Here is a 20,362-nt window from a genome sequence, read left to right as displayed (position 1 = left end):
CAGGGGCAGTTTGGGGTTTAATGTCTGTTTAGTGGTTTGTTATTTGTGCTGGTCACATAAAGTCTGATCTGCTTGCTAGTTCATAACTTTTACAGTTACAAACTGTTTCACTTGATTCTTTGTGTGTGACAAAGGTCAGCAAATCACAGTTTATGGTCATATGTCTATGAAATTAACTTCTCCACTACATTTACTCTATATTAAATGGAACGTAGTATCATTATTCATAGAAAGAAGCAGTCACACAACAATAGGGTTGTTAGTTATGGCAGCAGGCCCTAACAAGGTGCTGACCTTTGCTGGAGGACCAGTAGTCTATGAGCATGAGTGAAACCAAATACCCATTGCCAGAAGGGAGCAACCGTACATGTCTGCCATTGCTGGCATAATTCATGACAGCTCTGCATCTAGCATTGCTGTTTTTAGGCTAGAGTATCCCTGAAACACTCAGGACACGTGCAAGCTGAAACCAGATGACGCTACAGCAAACACCATTTCTTTCTAGACAACCATAAAGATGTAATTAAGGCTCTGGAAACACCTTTTCACTTATTTCACTATGAAATGCAAATATATCTGCAAGATCCGTTTGCCTTTAAAAAACATGAACAGATGTCTGTCACTTGTGACCGTTGACACAGTGAATGACATTTTATTACATTTTGCTCATGTCTTGGATGTCTGTACAACTTTATTAACGCAATAAAATTTCCTTTTTTATTTTGCCTAGTCACAAATCAAAATGAAGCATCTAACAGTGGTGAGAGGGAACTTCAAAACAGCTTGTACAAAAATAATCACTGTTAAACAGCTGAAACACTGAAAGTGTATTTGTCACTAAACATACCTCCTCCTGTGGACACCCAGGAGCAGAGACTGCTGTATAAACAGATAATGAATGACAATATAGTAAAACACTTTTGTAATAATATAAAATATGTCCTTATTGGAGAAGTTCTAACTGTTCAAAATACTGTAGACTACATATATGAACATTTTAAATGTGTTAATTTATATCTGCTTATAACTACATTATATTGTCTTATAAACCATTTATTAAATGTTTATATTCTGTTCTTAAATGCTGAATAGAGGGACTTAAAGTGAAGTGTTACTGATTGCTTTTGTATCAAACAAAGCAAGGCTCCCACACACACACACACACAGAAATATCAAGATAAATGAATTTCAATAACTGCCATCTGTGGTCTATTTTCCTTGTAGATTTACACTTGTAAAACAGACTACGCAGAGCTGAACATAACACTACTGTAACTGAAACCATGACATGTAAAATACACACTTTGTATTTTACACACCAAGAAGTTAAATAAGCAGTGATTCTGCAGAATAACGTCAGTTTAAGGAGTTGGCGTGTGGTTATTGTGCAAGCCACCAAACAGATTCAATTGGTAACAGTTACATTAAGGTATACTACAACTGTAAACTATAATCAGACCTAATGGTAATGACACAGTAATAATAACCATTATTACAGTATGTGGTAAACAGATTTGGTTTGCTAATATTAACACTCCAGGTATTTTATGAAAATGTGTAGGATTCAGTTTTTATTTAAACTTTGGTGCCATCTGATGTATCAAGGCTGATGTTGAACTTTTAACTCTCATAAAGTAAATTGAGACCATTTTCTAATGAGGCATCCTCTATAAAGAGTTTGGTAGCAGCTAATGACTTTATTGATAGTTACCTATTGATGCTATTAATACAGCAACATTTGGGTTGCAATGTTGTAAGAAAGGCTTTTTGATGATGTTAATATATTTGGTTATAATGAATAATAATAACAATAATAATAATAATTATAACAATAATAATAATAATAATAATAATAATAATAATAAATGTTTGTGATGTTTTAATAAACAAAGGTGTTTTTTTACTTTCCAATAAGACATCAGTTCTGTGGTTGTTAATGGTTACAATTCATTAAGATTTTTTTTTTTTTACGATAATCTTCCAAGTCGGCATTTGTAAATATTAGAAAGTTTTTATTAAATGAATTTTGTTCCAGATGATCTGCAATCAATGATCAACTGATAATGGCTTATCAATGATCTATCAAGTATTAATTAAAAATTAATGAAGCAGTTTATTACATCTTATAAGCCTTTTATAATGGGAGTCTTATTAGAAAGTGTTACTAGTAAATTAACTATAATCTTTAGAATATATATAATCTAATCTATATAATCTGTATAAAACAAGATTCTCTATTCAAACACCCTCCACTGTGTTTATTCCAGCTTTCAAAACTGCTACGTTATCTTTGATTTAGAAACTGTCACTTGTGTGTTCATGTTAGTGAGTCAGTTTAAAAGGTCAGATATCGATGCAAATTTCTGAGGTTTGACTGGGCTATAACTGACTTGACAAAACAATATGGCGGCTTTTCCTGTATCGTAAAAATACACTTCTTAGGCTTCATTTGGACATAAATACCTCAATAAATGTGTCGCTTCATCACATCTGTGATATTTATAAATTCACCAGTAAAAGTGATTAAATACTCACAGTGATCAGTTATCCTTCTTAACAGAATTGTCATTATCGGTGGTTTAGGGTGACGCTCTAATCCCTTACATCTACTGAACTAGCTCACATACGACACTTTCAAATCCAAAGACAACCTTTTACCCTTTGAACCATGAAACCCTTGAGGGCTGGGAGGTGGGGGGTGGAGGTAACCTGGAGAAGTGCAGTGTCTGGCTGCTGGTGACTGCCTCACAGCAGGTGTTCAAGCTCTCAAACTTCTCCAGTTCCCAGTCAGAAGCTGCAGAAGGCGCAGAGGTCAGTGTCACAAACTCACTGTCACTGCTAGAAGGCACGACCTCACAAAAAACAAACATATCCTGATATTGTACAAATAATGAATCAGTCTGTGCTCAGTATTATCGATGCAATTTATGTTTCAAGGCAAAATCTTGTATTTCAAATAAAATTAAAATTTTCTTTAATATAATAATGCAGTAAAATAGAATTAACCCTGTAATACAGTTTCATTTTTAGTATATTACTATTAATTGTAACCATGGAAGCTCTACTTTTACTTCAGCAAACCGCTGGTAATGACTGGAAAACCTCAACTGTGAGATCCTGTTTTGGACATTCAACTAATTTTGCATTAAATCAACAACAGGCTATCTTATTAATAAACAATAATAATAATAATAATATGTATTTAAATGAATTTCGAGTATGGAGTCTGGGATGTGCCACATGAGTCTGAATGAATCTTAACTTTTAAAATAAAATAATTAACAGTGATGGAAGAAGCAGATATACTGTTACATTCAAATATTTTAAGTACAAAAGCATTAGCATCAAAATACACTTAAAGTATCAAAATTAAGTAGGTTCTTATTATGCAGAATTGCCCCTTTCAGAATAGAGTATTTAATTGGATAATAATTATTGATGCTCTAATTTACATCACTTTAAAGTTGAAACTGTTCATTTTATTGACTTTATATATACTCCTGGCTTGTGAATATCCCCTGGGCATTAATAAAGCAGTATATATATGCAATATATCAAACGTGATGAAGGAATAAATATAATTAATAAATGTAATGAAGAAAAAGTAAAAACCTACATCTTTCCCAGGAGCATACACAGGCCCTGGGTTAATCAAACACTTTAATGTCAGCTCTGTGAATGTCCGACCATGCAGCAACTCTTAGTGTAAAATCAAAACTTGTTAACACTGGGAGTAGGTACACATTGTGTATTGATTCTCAGCAGTGACTTCTCTGTATCAACATCTGATGTTTGAGGGTGAGCGCGAGGGTTGAAAAGGTCTTCACTTAGACTGTCTGTGGCTTTGATTAATGGTGCCCATGATTTAACACCTGCTGTTTTTTAATGTAGCCACTGTAAGAAACTGATCTCAACGTGCTTGTGTGAGTGGTGTCCCCATTTTAAATAGCTACCTAAATTTATCAGCTTTGTGGAGGTCACTTCAACCTGTGTACGTTCATGGTTTGGCAGAGAAAGAGAAAATGAAAACTTTAACAGCTGAGTCTTTGAGGAAATACATGCCACATGTGCAATGTTTTTTCACACAGGATTTTCTCATCAGGACTGTCACAGCACAGCTACAGTGGTATTTGTACAATAACTGCATGACATCCATAAAAGTAACTTTAATTCAATTCATTTCATCACTTGTTCGAACACTTCACTAGGAGGATTTACTAGTAGAAAAGATTCTATGGTATTAAAGTACTGTTATGCAGTTTAATTATAGGTATAATTTGATGATGTGAAATCCAACCTTGAGTCATGACCTTTAGTAGTTTACTGTTGCTTGTCTTTGCTTGGCAGTAGAGACACTGACAGGCTTCATCTATTAGATATTAAACACTTCAAAAACAGTGGTGAGAGCAGTACTTTTACTAAGTAAATTTACTAATACACTAATGTAAAAATACTTGTTACAAGTAAAAGTCCAGCATTAAACTCATACTTAAATGAAAAGGGCAGAAAAGAGATATTATGTACACATGGGGGACAAATTAAAGGAAAACCCTGAATAAATGAGTGGAGAAACATAATGAATGCAGATGCTTCCACACATGTGCACTGAATGGGACAATTAAGCAGTAAACATCAGGCCATGCTCTGTGGCTAGTAAAAAAAAAAAAAATGCTGAGCATGCCCAGCTGATTCTGATTCTGGTTGATTGTCACATTGCAGGAGCTTCAGTCACAAAGACTGCTCAACTGACTAGTGTTTCAATAGGAACAGTGACTGAAGTGACATCTGCATTTAGATCTATGGGAAAGTAAATAGGGTTGGACATTGTGGTCGACAGCACACATATGGTGATGATGGAGCATTAAGCGGTATGTAAGATGAAATAGAAGAGCAACTCTTCCTCAGGTGACTGAGAATGTCAATGCAGGACCTGATCAGACTGTGTCAGCAACAAAAGTCCATCAACAGTTACATGGAGAGGGATGTTATAGTAGGTTTGCAGTGCATAAACTCTTCATTAGAAAGATGAATGCACATGAGTTCACATGAGTTCAGTTATGCTGAAAGCATAGGGACTTATCTACAGAGATGTGGAAAAACATGATAGGGTCAGATGAGTCATCCTCCACCATATTCTCAACAAGTGGGTGAGTGCATCTGTGGCGTACATCAAAAAAACGGTACAAGCCTGAACGTTTCACCCCTGCAGTGAGGGGATCTGGTGGCTCTGCTATGCTGATATTTTACTGGCATGGTTTGGGTCCACTTGTCCACTTAGAGTGAAGGGTCACTGCAAATCAATACAAAGTTGTTCTGAGAGATCACCTTTATCCTACGATGAGATGAAACTTTTCTATCCTGATGGGAGTGGTCTCAGTCAGTCAGTGCATGAGCACTTTTACAGTTGTAGCTGGTTGAAGTGGAGCAAGTTTTAACTCCTTTATATGCAGTTCAGTATTTTGGTCCAGTGGTTCCCAACCTAGGTGTCGGGCCTCCTTTTCGGACTTCTCTAATCTTTGTTTTTTTTATTTATGAAATACTGGATAATTTAACCTCGTTAGGCCTGGAACAGTCATTTAGAGGGGAAATGTCTTGTCGGTGGAACAGCTAACAACTCATAGACATCTGAAACATGACGATGGGCCCTGACTATTCACTTCTTGTAAGGGACAACACACCAAAAAGGTCACAAACCACTGATTGAATTGCAACAATGTGTTTCATTTCATAAGATTATCATATTTTTCTAAGTCTTAATCCATAAAGTGACTAGTAACTACAGCTGTCAAATTAATGTAGTGTAGTTAAAAGTACAAGATTCCTCCCTCTGAAAAGTGGAGCAAAGTATAAAGTAACAAACACTCAATCTCAAACTTGTGTTTAAGTAGAGCACTTGAGTAAATATACTTGTTTCCACCCCTGCTGAGAAAAAGATTTCTAAGAGGTTAGACCACATTAATGACACTGAGGGTAAAAGTGGGATTAAAGGGTGACAAAGGGTTTATACTGGTGGCCTCTGTCCTTGATATTGCTGTCAGTGTGCCCTCCACATGGAGCAACTGTTGGCCCAACCCCTCCCTGCTGCATACCACCAATCTGGGGCCATGTCCAGAAGCAACACTTGTGTTTTCAACACTTGTACAGAGCTCCAAAAATGGAATCATTATTACGCAAAAACAGCCTAATTCATCATTGTTCCTGATATCAAACATCCTTTTCTCAATATACTTTTATCCAACTTTCAACAAACCCCACATTGGCCCAGTGGTCAGACACTGAGCACATGAGCTCTGGACAGAAAAGACTGACACAAATCTCACGCTACATCCGCAGATGAATGGAAGAACTTATAGTAAATTATTTCAGCTGAGTGGCACCAGCTGGTGGTGAATATTTCTCTCCACCGAGGGCAGACAGCTGTTTCAACGGGTGGGCAGAACGCTAGTGCATTCTTCTTTCCACAAATACTATTAGTGCCAATACTGTAAGTGTCGCTTCTTTTTTTTTTTCTTGACATTGTATTGTATTTTTGTTTCTCTCCTGTGAGAACAACCAGTCCGTGGATGATACATTTATTATTCCAAGAAAACAAAATTCATAACTCGATATGAACTCACAGTACTTACAGTAATTAGACAACAATCTTTAAAAGCTGATGGCTGTTAGGTATAACCTTTGTCCAACATTTATCAGTTTTTTGAATAATAATAATAAACTAAAGTCAGTGATTTTATTTTTATCCACAAAACTGGGGCTGGTTTTTATCTAAACAGAAATACCGTCTGTTATTACTACATATTTATCTGAATACAACTCTAACATGAACTAGAGTGTACAACAGCCATATAATCATTCTAACTTTAACATACACTATCTCAGGCATTAAGGTGCTAAATGTAAATGAACTAAAAACAAATGAACTCATTAACTCTTTATATTTATATAATATATTAAGACAAACAGTTGTTGTCAGTAGGGAGCCTCACACTTGAATTTAATCCTTCTCCATAAAGATAGAGACAAAGTGCTTCACAATTAAAGCCACTGAATATCCAACAGCCACTGTTATTTGAGTGAAAAAGTCATTTTAATGGATTCTAGCGGTCCAGCAGAGGAGCTGTTCTCCCAGGAAAGGTGCTGAATCTTGGCACTTTTTATTAGTTACTTTCATTAGACCACCTAGCTTCTCTTTGAGCAAACAAAAAAAAAAACTTTGAAAATGTTACACAAAGTATAAGACAGCCTCTCTACATCACAGAGAAATCGTCAGGGGATTTTCTTTGGGACTCCCCCCATTTCTCTCTCTCTACTTCTCTCTCTCTCTCTCTCTCCCTCTCTCGCTCACCCACTCACCCCCCTCGCTCTCCGTCCTCCTGTGGCTCCAGCCTGCAGAGTTTTCCCGTCCTGTGTCAGGATAACATCGTAAACGAGGACCACCTGACGGTAAGACCGGACTAAATGGAAGCAGCGGAGGAAACTCTCACTTACCTAGATGACACCGGACTTCACAGGAAGCTGCTCCCAGAGGACAAAGATAAGGACAACACGGACAGTAGAGGCCAGGCCACCGAGACAAAAAGCGAGGAGTCCAACTATGTGGATCTGGACATGAAACCGGACGGGGCAAGAACAGTGAAGGTTACTTTCACTGGCGAGGGGAACCAGCTCTCCGTTATCAAATACGACAGCTCCAAGCAGGGGACGGAGGACAAGCGGGCCTCCGTCTCCGCGCCTGTCTCGGGTGAGCCTCCACTGGAAACTCTGACCAAACTTCCCAACACTGATCCGGGCTCAGAGAATGACAAGCTGCTCCAGACCGAGCTCGACCCGAGTGACTGCAGCGAGCATGTGTGCAGTGAGAGTGATGAGCTCCAGTACACGGACATGTATCTGAACAGCAAAACGGAGTCTGATGACGGGGTGCTGTCCGACCACTGCGGCTCCGACACCGTGGAGGACGAGTCTCACTATATCACCACGCACGAAATCCAGTTGACCGAGCTCGACCACGACGTAGATTACGACCTGGGGCGAGGGACCTGTTGGGATTTTGAAGACGACAACCTGGTCTACTCCTTTGTGGATTACGCCTCTTTTGAGAGCGATGAAACGCAGGAGGGGACTTTGATACTGGAGGGCAGGAGCCAGGCGAAAGTGCAGTCTAATCTTGGTGGAGCAGTTGTCAGCACCGAGCAGGAGGAGGACAGTGATCTTTGTGACTCGGACAAATGCGCCAGTTCAGATGAGAGCGTGTGCAAAAACCAAATTTGCGGGGACGAAAATACGGGGAAAATCCATCTATCAATAAAAACCTCCTCCAGAGCGGTGAACGAGCCCGTTGGTATCCTTGACAACAGCACCTGTAGTTACACGAAACATTTTGGAGACAGGAGCCACTTCTCTTTTGTGAGCTCTGGCGCCAGAGCGGGGCCCTCGGGCGATAGAGCCCAATATTTCATCCCTGCTCCGGGCCGTCAGCACCTTGCAACCAAACTGAGACGGAAAGATATTAATGAGTATTCCAGCGGAGCGTCCAGCTCCATCAGTGAGCTAGATGACGCTGATAAAGAGGTGCGTAATTTAACCGCCAAGTCTTTCCGGAGCTTGGCATGTCCATACTTCGATGCCATTAATCTTAGCACCTCTAGCGAGTCCTCTATGTCGGAATATGGGCTAAATAAGTGGTCAGCCTATGTGGACTGGAATTATGGAAACATATCGCGGGGAAGAGAGCGGAGCGTAATTGCGCACAAGACTTCGAGCGCAAGACTGGAAATGAATAAGACTGTGGAAAGTAAGAGGCATGGTAAGTCCGCATTGAACAAGAGAACAACTTCTCAACAGTCTTCCTCTTCGAGCAAAAAGGTCGAACTGAAAGATCCAGTTCAGCAAAAGCAGCGTGGAGTGACGCTGAATTTCCGCTGCAACGTCGAAGCACCCGAAGGAACCAGGCGTCCAAAATGCTCCAAGAACACACGATCCAACGAGGTTACTGGGAGATCAGGAAGTGAGATGCAATCTCATCAGACAGACAGCATGGGGGACACACACAAAAGGGCAATTTTTGCATCAAGTCTGTTGAAAAATGTGATTTCCAAAAAGATGCAGTTTGAACAGGAGCGCAAAATGGAAAGGGGTGAACTTTGTGACACATACCCAGCACTCTCCCCAGATAGAGGTCTGGGAAGAGGCTTGCAAAGACAAACCTCAGAATCAGGGTCAGGATTCACTGTTAATTCTGCTGATGACCAACACCTGGAGGGCAGCAGACCCAGTTCTTATGAGCCGGCAGAGGAGCAGAAAAGCAACAAAGCACCAGATGACTCAGAAAAGGGACAACATGAGCCTCCAAAAGCAGCGCTCAGCCACAGCCAGAGTAGTGCATTTAATTCATTGAAAGTAGATGAGCCAGAACCTGTAAAGGAGGCTGAGCCCACAGCTGCAAGTGACGCACAGACTACAGCAAAGGAAGATTTAGACACCAGCAGCATGCTGACAAAACTGGTTTTTGTTCCGAGCTGCCGTCTTCTTTCAAAAGAGAAGGATTTTACAGAAGACTTAGCAAGCCAAACACCTGTCACAGACACACCTGCTGTCCCACAGAAGAGTGAAAAAGAGTTCAAAACAGGCAATAATGGAAAAATAATAGAGAAAGAAGAAAACGAGAAGGGGGGGAAAACACCTGAGATAAAAATATGCCTGAGAAGTGTGAAAGAAAATAAAGGCTGTACACTGAATATTGCCAACCTGTTAACCCCTAAAATAAGTTACAACACTGTTAACACATTCAGGGCAGCAGGTGATGCTAAATACCACATTTTATCTGCAACAGATAAAATCCCCAACTTCACAGTTAGAGACATAAGAGACACCAAATGCCAAAAACACCAAAAGTTTCAAACACCAATATATCATGTCAGGGATGTGCGTAAATTAGTAAAAAGCTCATACCTGGGTAATAGTGACAGTAAATGTTCCACAGCAGCTGAAAAACCTGAGGAAAAGGCCAAAAAAGAGCCGGTTAAACATGTATTACCATCTCCCATCGTGATTAAATGCCACTCTGTTAAAACAAATGTAAAATCACAGAAACAAGAAGAGGAAGGTGTCCCATCTGAAACATCCCAAAGTGAAAATGCACCACCACACTGTATGACTAGCATGGTGCCACCTATTGTATCCAAACAGCTACACCCTGACCAATCAGAAACCCAACCAAACACTGAAACCAAGCTGACAAAACAGAGGCAGGACAAGTTCACAGGTGAGACAGTCGATAGGAGAAATGAGCCTACTGTACCAAAACAAGCTGCGTTAGAGAAGCTTAAAGCTGCAGTCAAAACAATGGAGCAGCTTTATGTTTTTGATAGAAATGAATGGAAGCGTAAAACTCAAGCTCCTCAACCCATCAGAGACAGCCACGTGCTTTCACTTATTGCCAGGGAGGAGCAGGGAGCAGAGGAGCTGGAGACAGCAAACACTGACAGGATTCCACGGTCTCTGATAAATAGCACAGAAACAGGCAGACCACAGGAAGGGAAAGGTACTGTGAATATCGTACATGTCCCGTATAACGATGACACTTTTAAAACACAATCACAGCAAAGTAAAACATTTAGTAACAGAAGTGTCCTTCATTTTGGCAACAGCAGTAAGGCTCATGTCAGCATTAGTTCAGTTAGTAACTCTGTTCTACAAAGCCCTGCGCTGCAAACACCATCGACTATGAAAAGCTCCAAGACACCGGTGACTCCACTGTCAGTGAAAATAGAGCCTCCGAAACACGGCCAGGTGGAGCAGGGAAAGGTCAAAATCAGTGCCAGTAATCCCACTGTCACACAGGGCTGCTCAGACTCGGAGAACTATTTAACCATACCAGGCCTGGGGTACACAAACGAAATCAAACTGCTGAATCGAGAGCCTGTGTCGAAGGGGAATTCAAATGTCAGTCAAGCCCACACAAGTGACAGCAAGATGCCTGAGCAGAAAAGGTCTCCGTTAATCCTGGAGTACCCGGCTACAAGCATCTACCATCACTCAGCAGCAGCAGCAACAACAAGGCCACAAACCCAACAGCAGGTGTTGTGCTTCTCTCCCACTGTGTCACCTACCTCTCCTACTGGAGAGACAGTCCCACAAACCCAGCGCAAGATGCTTTTGGACCCCACCACAGGACACTATTACCTGGTCGACACTCCCTTACAGGCCACCACTAAGCGACTGTTTGACCCTGAGACAGGCCAGTATTTGGATGTGCCCATGCCACATTCACCTGTGGCACCCATCGCCCCTGTTCCTCCAGTGCCTCTCTCTTTGTCCCCGCTGACACTGAGTCCTGGAGCGTACGCCCCCACCTACATGATCTACCCAAGCTTCATCCCCTCACCCACCCTCCCAGCTCAGGCGGTGTTTCCACAGTCTCCATGCCACGCTGAGGATGCAGGTGGAGACAAGGTAAAAAATGCCAAAAGCCCAAGGCTGGAAAGTAAGACAACAGGTGCAGAGAGTGCATATTACAGTGCAACAGGCGAGGCTCCGCATCTACCTGTGAGTTTGGGACATGTGACCAGCAGAGGAAGTGCAGCAAGCTCCGAGAGGAAGCCGGTTATCAGCATCACGACACAACAAGGTCCAAGAATCATCGCCCCGCCTTCCTTTGACGGAACAACAATGAGTTTTGTAGTGGAGCATCGGTGACCAAGAAAATATCTCATCATACATGTAAGCTTGCACAAATCCCACATTTTGAGTGACAGTTGTTGTGTGAATGATGGACACACCCCTAAATCCATTTTTACATCAACAGGTACAGTGGATTAAGGGTTATTCCCTCTTCTATACTGATTGTGTGTATCTGTTCATCAATATGTTAAATGTTGCAGACGAGTACACTGTCAATTGTTATATATTCACTGAAACCTAATGGTGCATTTGTGTGCATTAATAACTGTTGTATATGCCATTGTAATGCACGTTTGCGGTTCAGTTGTTATGCAAGTCTTGCACTGAGGGATGGCAAGAGTACTTGAATAGCATTGAACCTTGCTCAAGTATGAATAAGTGTAGTTCTATCAAAAACTACCAAAAAGTAAAAAATAGTTTCATTTGCATGTAACATTGAATGAAATGACTATTAGACAGCACAAATGTTTGTTTCACTCTCTAAAAATGCACCTTTCAAGTAAAAAGCCAGAGAGACGGCGCGCCCCGGTAGCTCACCAGGTAGAGCGCGTACCGTGTGCAGTCCTTACTGCAGCGGCCCAGGTTCAATTCAGGCCGTCATTCCCTCTCTCTACCCTGACTTTCCTGTCTCTCTCAACTATTGCTATAAAATAAAGCAGAAATGCCAAAAAATAATATTAAAAAAAAAAAAAAAAAAAAGCCAGAGGCTTGCACCTGTGTAAAGCTACTGAGCTTACTTACTAGCTTTTTTTTTTTTTCTTAATTTTTGTGTTCTAAATGTGTAGCAGAAGTCCAACTCGGCTGCTGCAGAAGTGGCATGTCAGTGTTAATAGACATGCAGTAGCTTCATGACAGGCAACCTGACTCCACTGAGCTGCGGCTGGGCTTGCTGGGAGATTGCTGGGAGATTGCAGCTCACAGCAAGTCCCTTTTCTCTGCATTACACACCGTCGGGCTATTTTGATAGTGAGACGAGTTTGTTTACATGGTTTATTCTCAGGGCTGGAAGGTGTCACAGGAAACTATTCCAGTCAGTGACACCTTGCTTGGAGTTATTCTTAATCAGTGTTATAAAATGCTTTAATTACTCAGATAACATTACAGCTCTTTAATGTGTTCGTTCCTTGTTCATGACATTTCGTGAAACTCTCTCCCTGCTAAATGAGTTGGAACAGGCCTGCTTATTATACTGACATGAAATCCTCAGTCAAGAGTTGACGTACTAAAAAATATTAAAACATGGAAAGTGTACTGTAGCTACTGTCATTTTTCATAATACATTTTTAACAAGTGACAGCAGAGATTGTACTATAATTGCTTTTTAACAAAATAGGTGTGGAACATGTTCATAAGTTTGTCATAGGCTACTTAAAAAAACATTTACAGGAAAAAACAACCTAATTACACAGTTTAAAATGGTCAGTTCACAAAAAATGAAAAAATAAAAAATTTTCAACTTACACTTAACACTCAGCTCAATGTTGTCAGACTTGGCTCAACTTTTAAGCTGCAATTTGTGAGCATCAACTGTACTTCAGCTTAAAGCTTACATTTTATCATGCCTCATGTTTTTTTGACCACATCTCTACCATGCTATGCTGACTGAACCAGTATAAGAAAAGTCGGCATAAACCTTTTAAGTATACACATTTTAGCCTGGTTCTCACAGGTGTTTTCACTTATTGCTGATTAGACCTCTGCTCAGCTTGAAGTTGGGTTGGCTGTAAGTCCGTGTTGTAATTGTGGTTGTAAAGGTTGTGCTGATCTAACGGGTGAAAAACTGCAAAACTGAGGCAGATCTCAATCAAGCATAATCTAAACATGCCCTGTATGTAACATAGTTACGCCATTCAGTCATCTGCCATTTTGTTTTCTGGTGACTTTGACTTCCAAATTAAACTTCATAGAAGTTGTTCATGGCAGACAGTTTGACATGCCATAGCAGGAAAAGCACAGGTGCAACTAATAACATTAATGAGGGCGCTGCTCCATTAAAGTGTCCCACTAATAACGGGGCACAGCATGCACAATAACAGGGCTTCTCTATTCCCCACTGCTTTACTTTTGGTCTAAAAGAGTAGATTTAAGTGTAAGGATTTCAAAATACCAGTAATGTATTTTCCAGTTATCAATTTGATGCGGTTGTTTAGCGACCACTTCGAGACCAGGCAGTAGGAGATCATTGCAGAAACCCACTCTGCTGGTGAGATGAAGTCATAAATGAGTTTCCCAAAATGGGCAAGCAAGCAAGGAGAATGAAGAAGTATAAAAAGAATATAGAAAGAAATACCAAAAGGCTGACAGAGAGAGAAAACTTCCCTTGCTCTTTGCATTGGTACAAGTTGCAGCCAACTCTTCATCAAATCCAAATTTAATTCTCAGTTTCTCATACACTTACAGATACACACTTACAACTAGTCACAGTCGATTCTCAGCTAATGTGTCAGAGCAATAATACAACTGCATGAGCATGAGGGATTCATGTCAGCTGGGTGTGTGGCAGGCAGGGGCCTAGCATGGGGTTGAGTAGTGGTGTGAAGGGGAACACAGGGTGTGAGTGAGAGTGTGTGTGTGTGTGTGTGTGTGTGTGTGTGTGTGTGAGTTAGTGTGTGTGTGTGTGTGTGTGTGTGTGTGTGCGTGTGTGTGTGTGTGTGTAGCTGCTGGTTGTGGGGGTGTTTGGGGCGGAGGGACGTGGGGGCATCGCTGGGATAGTGATGCAGGAGGAAAAGGTCAGGCAATGTAAAGTATTTGTTGTGCTGATGCAGGGAGAGGACAGCTGCTCGGAGAGATCAGATGCTGCTGCAGCTCCAGCTTGGAAGCGAGTCTGTGGGGCTGAGATGGGGTCAACTTTTTATAGCCCCCTCCCCCTCTGCTTTTTCCTAAACGGGGAGAAGGAGGTGGACAGCTCTGCCGACCTCCAGCACTCCTACGTAAACAAATCGAGCAGTGTGCCCCCCGGCAGTGGTTCACAACCAGGAACTGCAAACTGAAAAATCACTGCATTACAGTGGCTTATATGTCACAACTGGACAAAAATGAATAATATTTAAATTAAATTAATTTTTCCTCTCAAAATTCACTGTGTTTACATTGCATTTATCTAACTTGAACACTTGTTTTATTTCTTCTTTATCACCTTTAGACATCTCCCTTGAAGAATCTTCATTCACCGTAAGTGCAGTTTTCACCCATCACTCCACCCTGTGCTCCCCCGGACAACTTCCAACAATAACAATTTCTACCCCCACTCCGTTGTGTTGTTTATCCTTGCAGCAGACATTACTGTATTCTCTATGCATTGCAGCACTTTGTAGGGTAAACGCATTCGGCCACATCCTCTGGCTAATGCTCTGCCATGTTGCTATATGAATCAGCTTTGTAATACTTTCCATTCAGCTGCTGCCATGAACACTTATCTCTGTTGAAATGCTGTTTGGGCCCTACACCATGTCTATTCAAAAGGAAACAAGGCAGGTCTTCTATTACAGTTGAGTGCTACTCATCATCCATTTTATTACTGAGTTTAATGTTAACATGTCTTTAAAGCAACTCTATGTAACTTTTGAAAAGAAAGAAAACATTTTCCTTTTACCAATGAAAAGTTCAACTCATAAGCAATGATGTGCAACCTTGCTAAAATCAGAACACTCAGGGGATTAGCTGCTACAATCCGTCTTGACATGGTACAACAGGGACTAACTGACATTACCGAGTCAATTTGCTGACATTATCACTCTAGTTTAGTTACTGTTAAAATATGTTTTAGGATGTCACAGATAACCCTTTCAGAGGTTTTATCAGATGGTAAAACGAGAGGGAAACACAACATACTATACCTCACCATGAGAGGTTACCAGTTGGCTTTGTTGCCAGTTTATCCCAATGTGACACTGCAACAAAAACTCCCTTGCAGCCCAGAAAGCATCGATAATAGACCCAGGTTAACCTGGGTACATGTTCAAAGCCTCTATTGCAAATGTGACATCTTTGGCAAGCAAAGAATCCACTGGTAGGCACCGGGGGTAAAGGATGCCGTCAAGCAAGCACATCAGCAGTAATGCGGATGCTGCACCAGACTGTTGTGGTGAAGAGAAAGCCGAGTCTGAAGGTAAAGCTCTCAAGCTTTCCTCATGACTGAGGAAGGAGCTTACCTTGCTTAGCCTGTCAACATGATCCTGGATTGGCAGCATCTTGGAGTCCTGTATCCAGTTCTCATAATAAATCCATGGTCCTGAGTAAGGTTGCTAATAGTGATGTTTTTAAGCAAGTGACTCAAGGTCAGGGTCACAGTGGCTAAATGGTTACATAGTCTTACTTTAATTCACGCAATAAGATAATTAATTACAGTAAATAAAACCTATGATGTATATTTTACACAGTTTTCTGAGGACAGGGACCATATGTCTGCACTGAATTAAAAGAATTACGGATAATGTTGAATCACTCCATCTTTTCTCTCACAGTAACAGTCAGAAGAGCAATTAAAATTACTGTATTTCAAAATATCATATTTTAGAGATGTCCCAAGTAAATATTAATCAAATTCTATATATCTGACATTCATGTGTTTCAAATTATTACTCTCTACACTACACTATTTTTTCACATTCACAATAACATTTTCTTGTCTTTCAGGACTTAGTGGCTCATGTTCTACTTCTAAATGTATCCTGTGTCATGACTCACAAAATGCTCCTAATACCTATACACAACTGATGCGCTGTATGAAGTGGTGTATGCTAAATTTTTAAAAGCACGCTCCTTGTATGTTACAGTGAGAAGAACAGAGAAACACACCAGGTGTGTTGCTCAGATGTAGCAGAGCTGGGACTATGGTTTAACAGTGTACTTAGGTCACTAAGTAGTGTTGGGCCTAATGAGTCAGAGCCAGCTCAGACAATTAGGGGATAACTTCCTCTAATGGTGTTGGTTTATTTTACACTTTTGTGTAATGAGATAGGAGTTAGTGCATGTGCGTCTGAATGTGTTCGTGTTTGTGGCAGAGTTATGTATGGCATTTCGGCATTCTGTGAGCGTACAACAAGGAGTCATGTTACTTTGATGTAGACAGGAGCGTACAGACTGTATGTGTTGGGTGTGTCTTTACACTTTACACACAGCAATACCATTTTCTCTTGTTTAACCCCCTTGACCTCTTTCACTTAAATGTGTATAAAGTGAGGTTTTCATGAAAATGATCCATGAACTGATAACATGCAGACAATATTTGAAGATTTACAGATCTGTCCTGTTTCCTTTTGAATATGCAATGGGGTATCATAGTTTATTGTGCTTTACTTGACTCAGATATACCAGCATCCTATGTAGAAATAATGCAAATGATAGATTGCTGTTTTTAGCATGTTTCAAAACTAAACACATTTTAAAAAGGTATTTGGAGCTGCTGGTCAGTCTATGTACCTTCATTCTGTAAAATACATGTTATTATGCCTCTGTGACAACAGACTGTATAAAAAAATTGCCCTATGAGTTGATTTCATTATAAGTGATATGACTTCATGCAGTGATTTGGAAGACTTGTTGTTGACATTGCAGTAGATTGGACATGGTTTGCTCTTTAGAGCAACTTGATGTTGCAACATTTAATGCATTTTGAGGTGAAATGTAACTTAAATTTGTACATTTAATGGTCACATTGTCATTCTTAATAATAGTATTTTCATTATTATTATAAATTAATTTGCCCCTCAAGCAGGAGAGAGCAGTGCAAGTAAAAAAGTTATTTATTTAAAAATTATAAGATCTGTTTTGTAAAAATTACTTTTAATAAATTTTAAAAAACTCCATAAATTTTGCCAAGAATCCAAAGAATAAAGCAACCAAAGCAATTTTTTTTTTAGTATGAACAAGTCAAAATTGAGAGATGTGATAGTCTACCTCCTGTCATAGAGTTTTAAAAGTGTGTGCTTGAATAGCAAGTTGCCCAAATGTGGAAGATAAGAAACATATTTTACTAATTTCAGAGAATTTATTTTAGCACATTAACATATAATTTTTGAAACCCTGTGAAAAATAACTAAATCAAAAATATATTTTAATTTGTTAACTCCAATAAACCAGCTATTCTAATGTTGTCATAAACATACAACTCACAAAAATCTTTCTCCCGGTTATTATTCGTTTCTTGTATGACCTTTATCTGTGAATAATAATGTACTTAATGCACTTGGATTGTCACTATTTTGTCGCCAGCACTGACAGCAATGAATGGCTGTAAACCTTGGTGATAGCAGGAGCACTATGTCGACTTATTGTAAAGTGAAACATTTTTAATAGTTTCTGATGAATTTTGCCCAAAGATGCACTGTAACATAGATAATATCATGTGTTTTAAAACATTCTTCCAGATGTCCTCCAACAAACATGCTCACTTTGAAGTTAAATATGGGAAACTGACTGTATTGAAGCTTGCTTTTGTCTAAAAAAAAAAGGGTTAAGTGAAGGTGAGATGGTTTGAGATAAGTGAATGTGAATGTTCAAAGCAAAAGGGTGCGTATTTGAATGAAATGTCTCATTGGCTATACAGTCATAAAGTTGCATTGTAGGCTATATGTTTTATGCCTGATGTCAACTGTGTTGCGTGTCTGCCCCCGAAAACGACAAAGGTCAGGATGACAGCAGAGAGGTACCTTGAAAGGAGAAGTAAGTGCTGTGTTTGCACTTACACACTTGAAAGCAAAATGATAAATGAGTGGAATGTAGACTGACAAGCCTACATATGTTTGCAATAAATTCAAAATGCAAGCTACTGAACATGTTTGTGTCTATATGAATTTAAATCACTTTAAAGTCGTGTCTTAGTGAAACACTTGCTGCTGGTTCTTAAAAAAATGTTTTTATTAAATATATTAATGGTTTATAACTGATCTTTGAAGCATTAAGCATTAATCATTAATAAAGCTATTTATAGTTGCAACTTCTTAATCCTTTACAAATGGTAATTTATTGGAAAGTAGTACCAAAAATATAAATATAATATAAAGATAAAATTCTGGCTGCAGTGACCAATACTTTTAAAAGGATATTTTTAAAAAAAATGTTCACGTGTCTATCCCTCACTACTCATTCACAGGCTGATATTCCTACTCAAACATTTTTGTATATTTTGATTATTTGAGAGACTGTTTCTGAACATTAGCACATAATTTTATTCTCTGATATTCTGTGTTGACTAATTGGTTTCTTATTTCCTTCTATCTCCCTGACCTTATTGCTGTGGCTGTCTGCAGTTTGATACATGGCTGATGAAATTTCCTCACTGAAAACAGAAAAGTAAATGACATGGGTCAAAGGCAATCGAACAGATTTATGCCAACAGAACACATTTGGCATCTGCCAGCGTGCAAGGTTAGCTTTCTGGTGACACTGAAACATCACCCCGGCCGAGGCTTAAGTTTAACCTGACAGTTTGCTGCTGTGTTTATTTGGTTGCCGTGGATGCAGCAAGACTGGCAGACACTGGTTTGCCCCCAGCTGCTCTCAGTGGTTTGTAAAGAATCTACATTAAGGCCCAGTTGTTGTGTTTGGATGCCAGTAGGGGCTCTGATGTCACAGCTGTGACACAAGAAAAGTCAAGATTTATTGCCTCACCTGGATCAACAAGTGTGTGGTGCATTTAGTCCACTAAGATACATTTTGTCTTCTTAGACATACCACAAACTACCAATACAAATGAGGGCTAGGGATTTACTTAAAACAGTGATTCTAACAAAATGCTAATGTGGGGACAACGTACACAGCATAAGAAAACCTTAACTTTTTAAAAAATCTGCTGTTATCTATTAAAGTTTAAATTGCTTTCCTTCTTGAAATGTTTGATTCCATTATAGTTCATTCTCCACTTGAAATTACCAGAAGGGAAGAAGCTTCTACACAGGGAAAACACACAACTGAGCCTCCAACCATGCCATGTCAGCATGCTAACATGCTCTTTGCTGTTTGGCAGGCACAATATTGTATTTACCATATTCATAATCTTAGTTTAGGTATGGTAGCACTGGTAATTAGCAGCAACACAAAGCACACTTGAGGCTTATGGGAATGATTCGTTTTGCTGGTTTCGACATATTAAGATAAGTTAGAAGAAAAGTGGTTATCAGAGGATGTTTACCACAGGCTTCACCTACCTCTGGTAACCATAAACGTCTCTCCAAATTTCCATGACAATCCTTTAAGTAGTCATTGAGGTATTTCTGTTTGGACCAAAGTGGTGGACAAACACTGACTGACATTAGCATCCCTTGAGCCAAGCAGCTAGCTCGGCTAAAAAGTAACCGGTACTGGAGCTCTGTGTCACACGTAGGTAAAAACATTATGTTTGGCCAAGCAATACTACTTTTTATATCACCATACTCCAGTATATGAGATATTCAGATGCTTTCTTTAGGGTTTGAAAAACGATCGTCACTGCCTCTAGATGTCGCACTAGACCACTAGCATCTCAGACAAAAAAAAATGCTTCCTGGACCACAACTCACCCCTTCTTCAGGTATCAGCCAGCATGGTGAAAGGAAGCCCCTTGAAAGCGGCCACTAAAAACACAACAAGCCCAGCACAACTGAAAGAAGTTCCCCTGAGTACACGAGAGCCAACAAAAACAATCTAGCCACAACCGTTAGCCAGAGCTAGCATTGCCGTTATATGGTTAACGGCAATGCTA

At 39.8% G+C, this 20,362-nt stretch overlaps 1 protein-coding gene across 1 annotated transcript; it reads left to right on the top strand.

Moving 5' to 3' along the window:
- Positions 1-7,364: 7,364 nt before the first annotated feature.
- On the top strand, positions 7,365-18,451 carry LOC130166539 (uncharacterized protein C4orf54-like). The gene is made up of 2 exons (XM_056372216.1): positions 7,365-11,721; positions 14,825-18,451. The coding sequence occupies exon 1, from the start codon at positions 7,459-7,461 to the stop codon at positions 11,695-11,697; it is 4,239 nt and encodes a 1,412-aa protein (XP_056228191.1). The 5' UTR covers positions 7,365-7,458; the 3' UTR covers positions 11,698-11,721; positions 14,825-18,451.
- The last annotated feature ends 1,911 nt before the right edge of the window (positions 18,452-20,362 follow it).

This window comes from Seriola aureovittata, chromosome 3, assembly GCF_021018895.1.
Source record: "Seriola aureovittata isolate HTS-2021-v1 ecotype China chromosome 3, ASM2101889v1, whole genome shotgun sequence".
Lineage (NCBI taxonomy): Eukaryota > Metazoa > Chordata > Actinopteri > Carangiformes > Carangidae > Seriola > Seriola aureovittata.
The sequence above is the reverse complement of the archived record's forward strand: the minus strand, read 5'-3'. Positions and strand labels throughout refer to the sequence as shown.

Excerpts from the sequence above, each read along its gene's own strand:
- LOC130166539 (XM_056372216.1), top strand. The coding sequence starts at position 7,459 with ATGGAAGCAGCGGAGGAAACTCTCACTTACCTAGATGACACCGGACTT.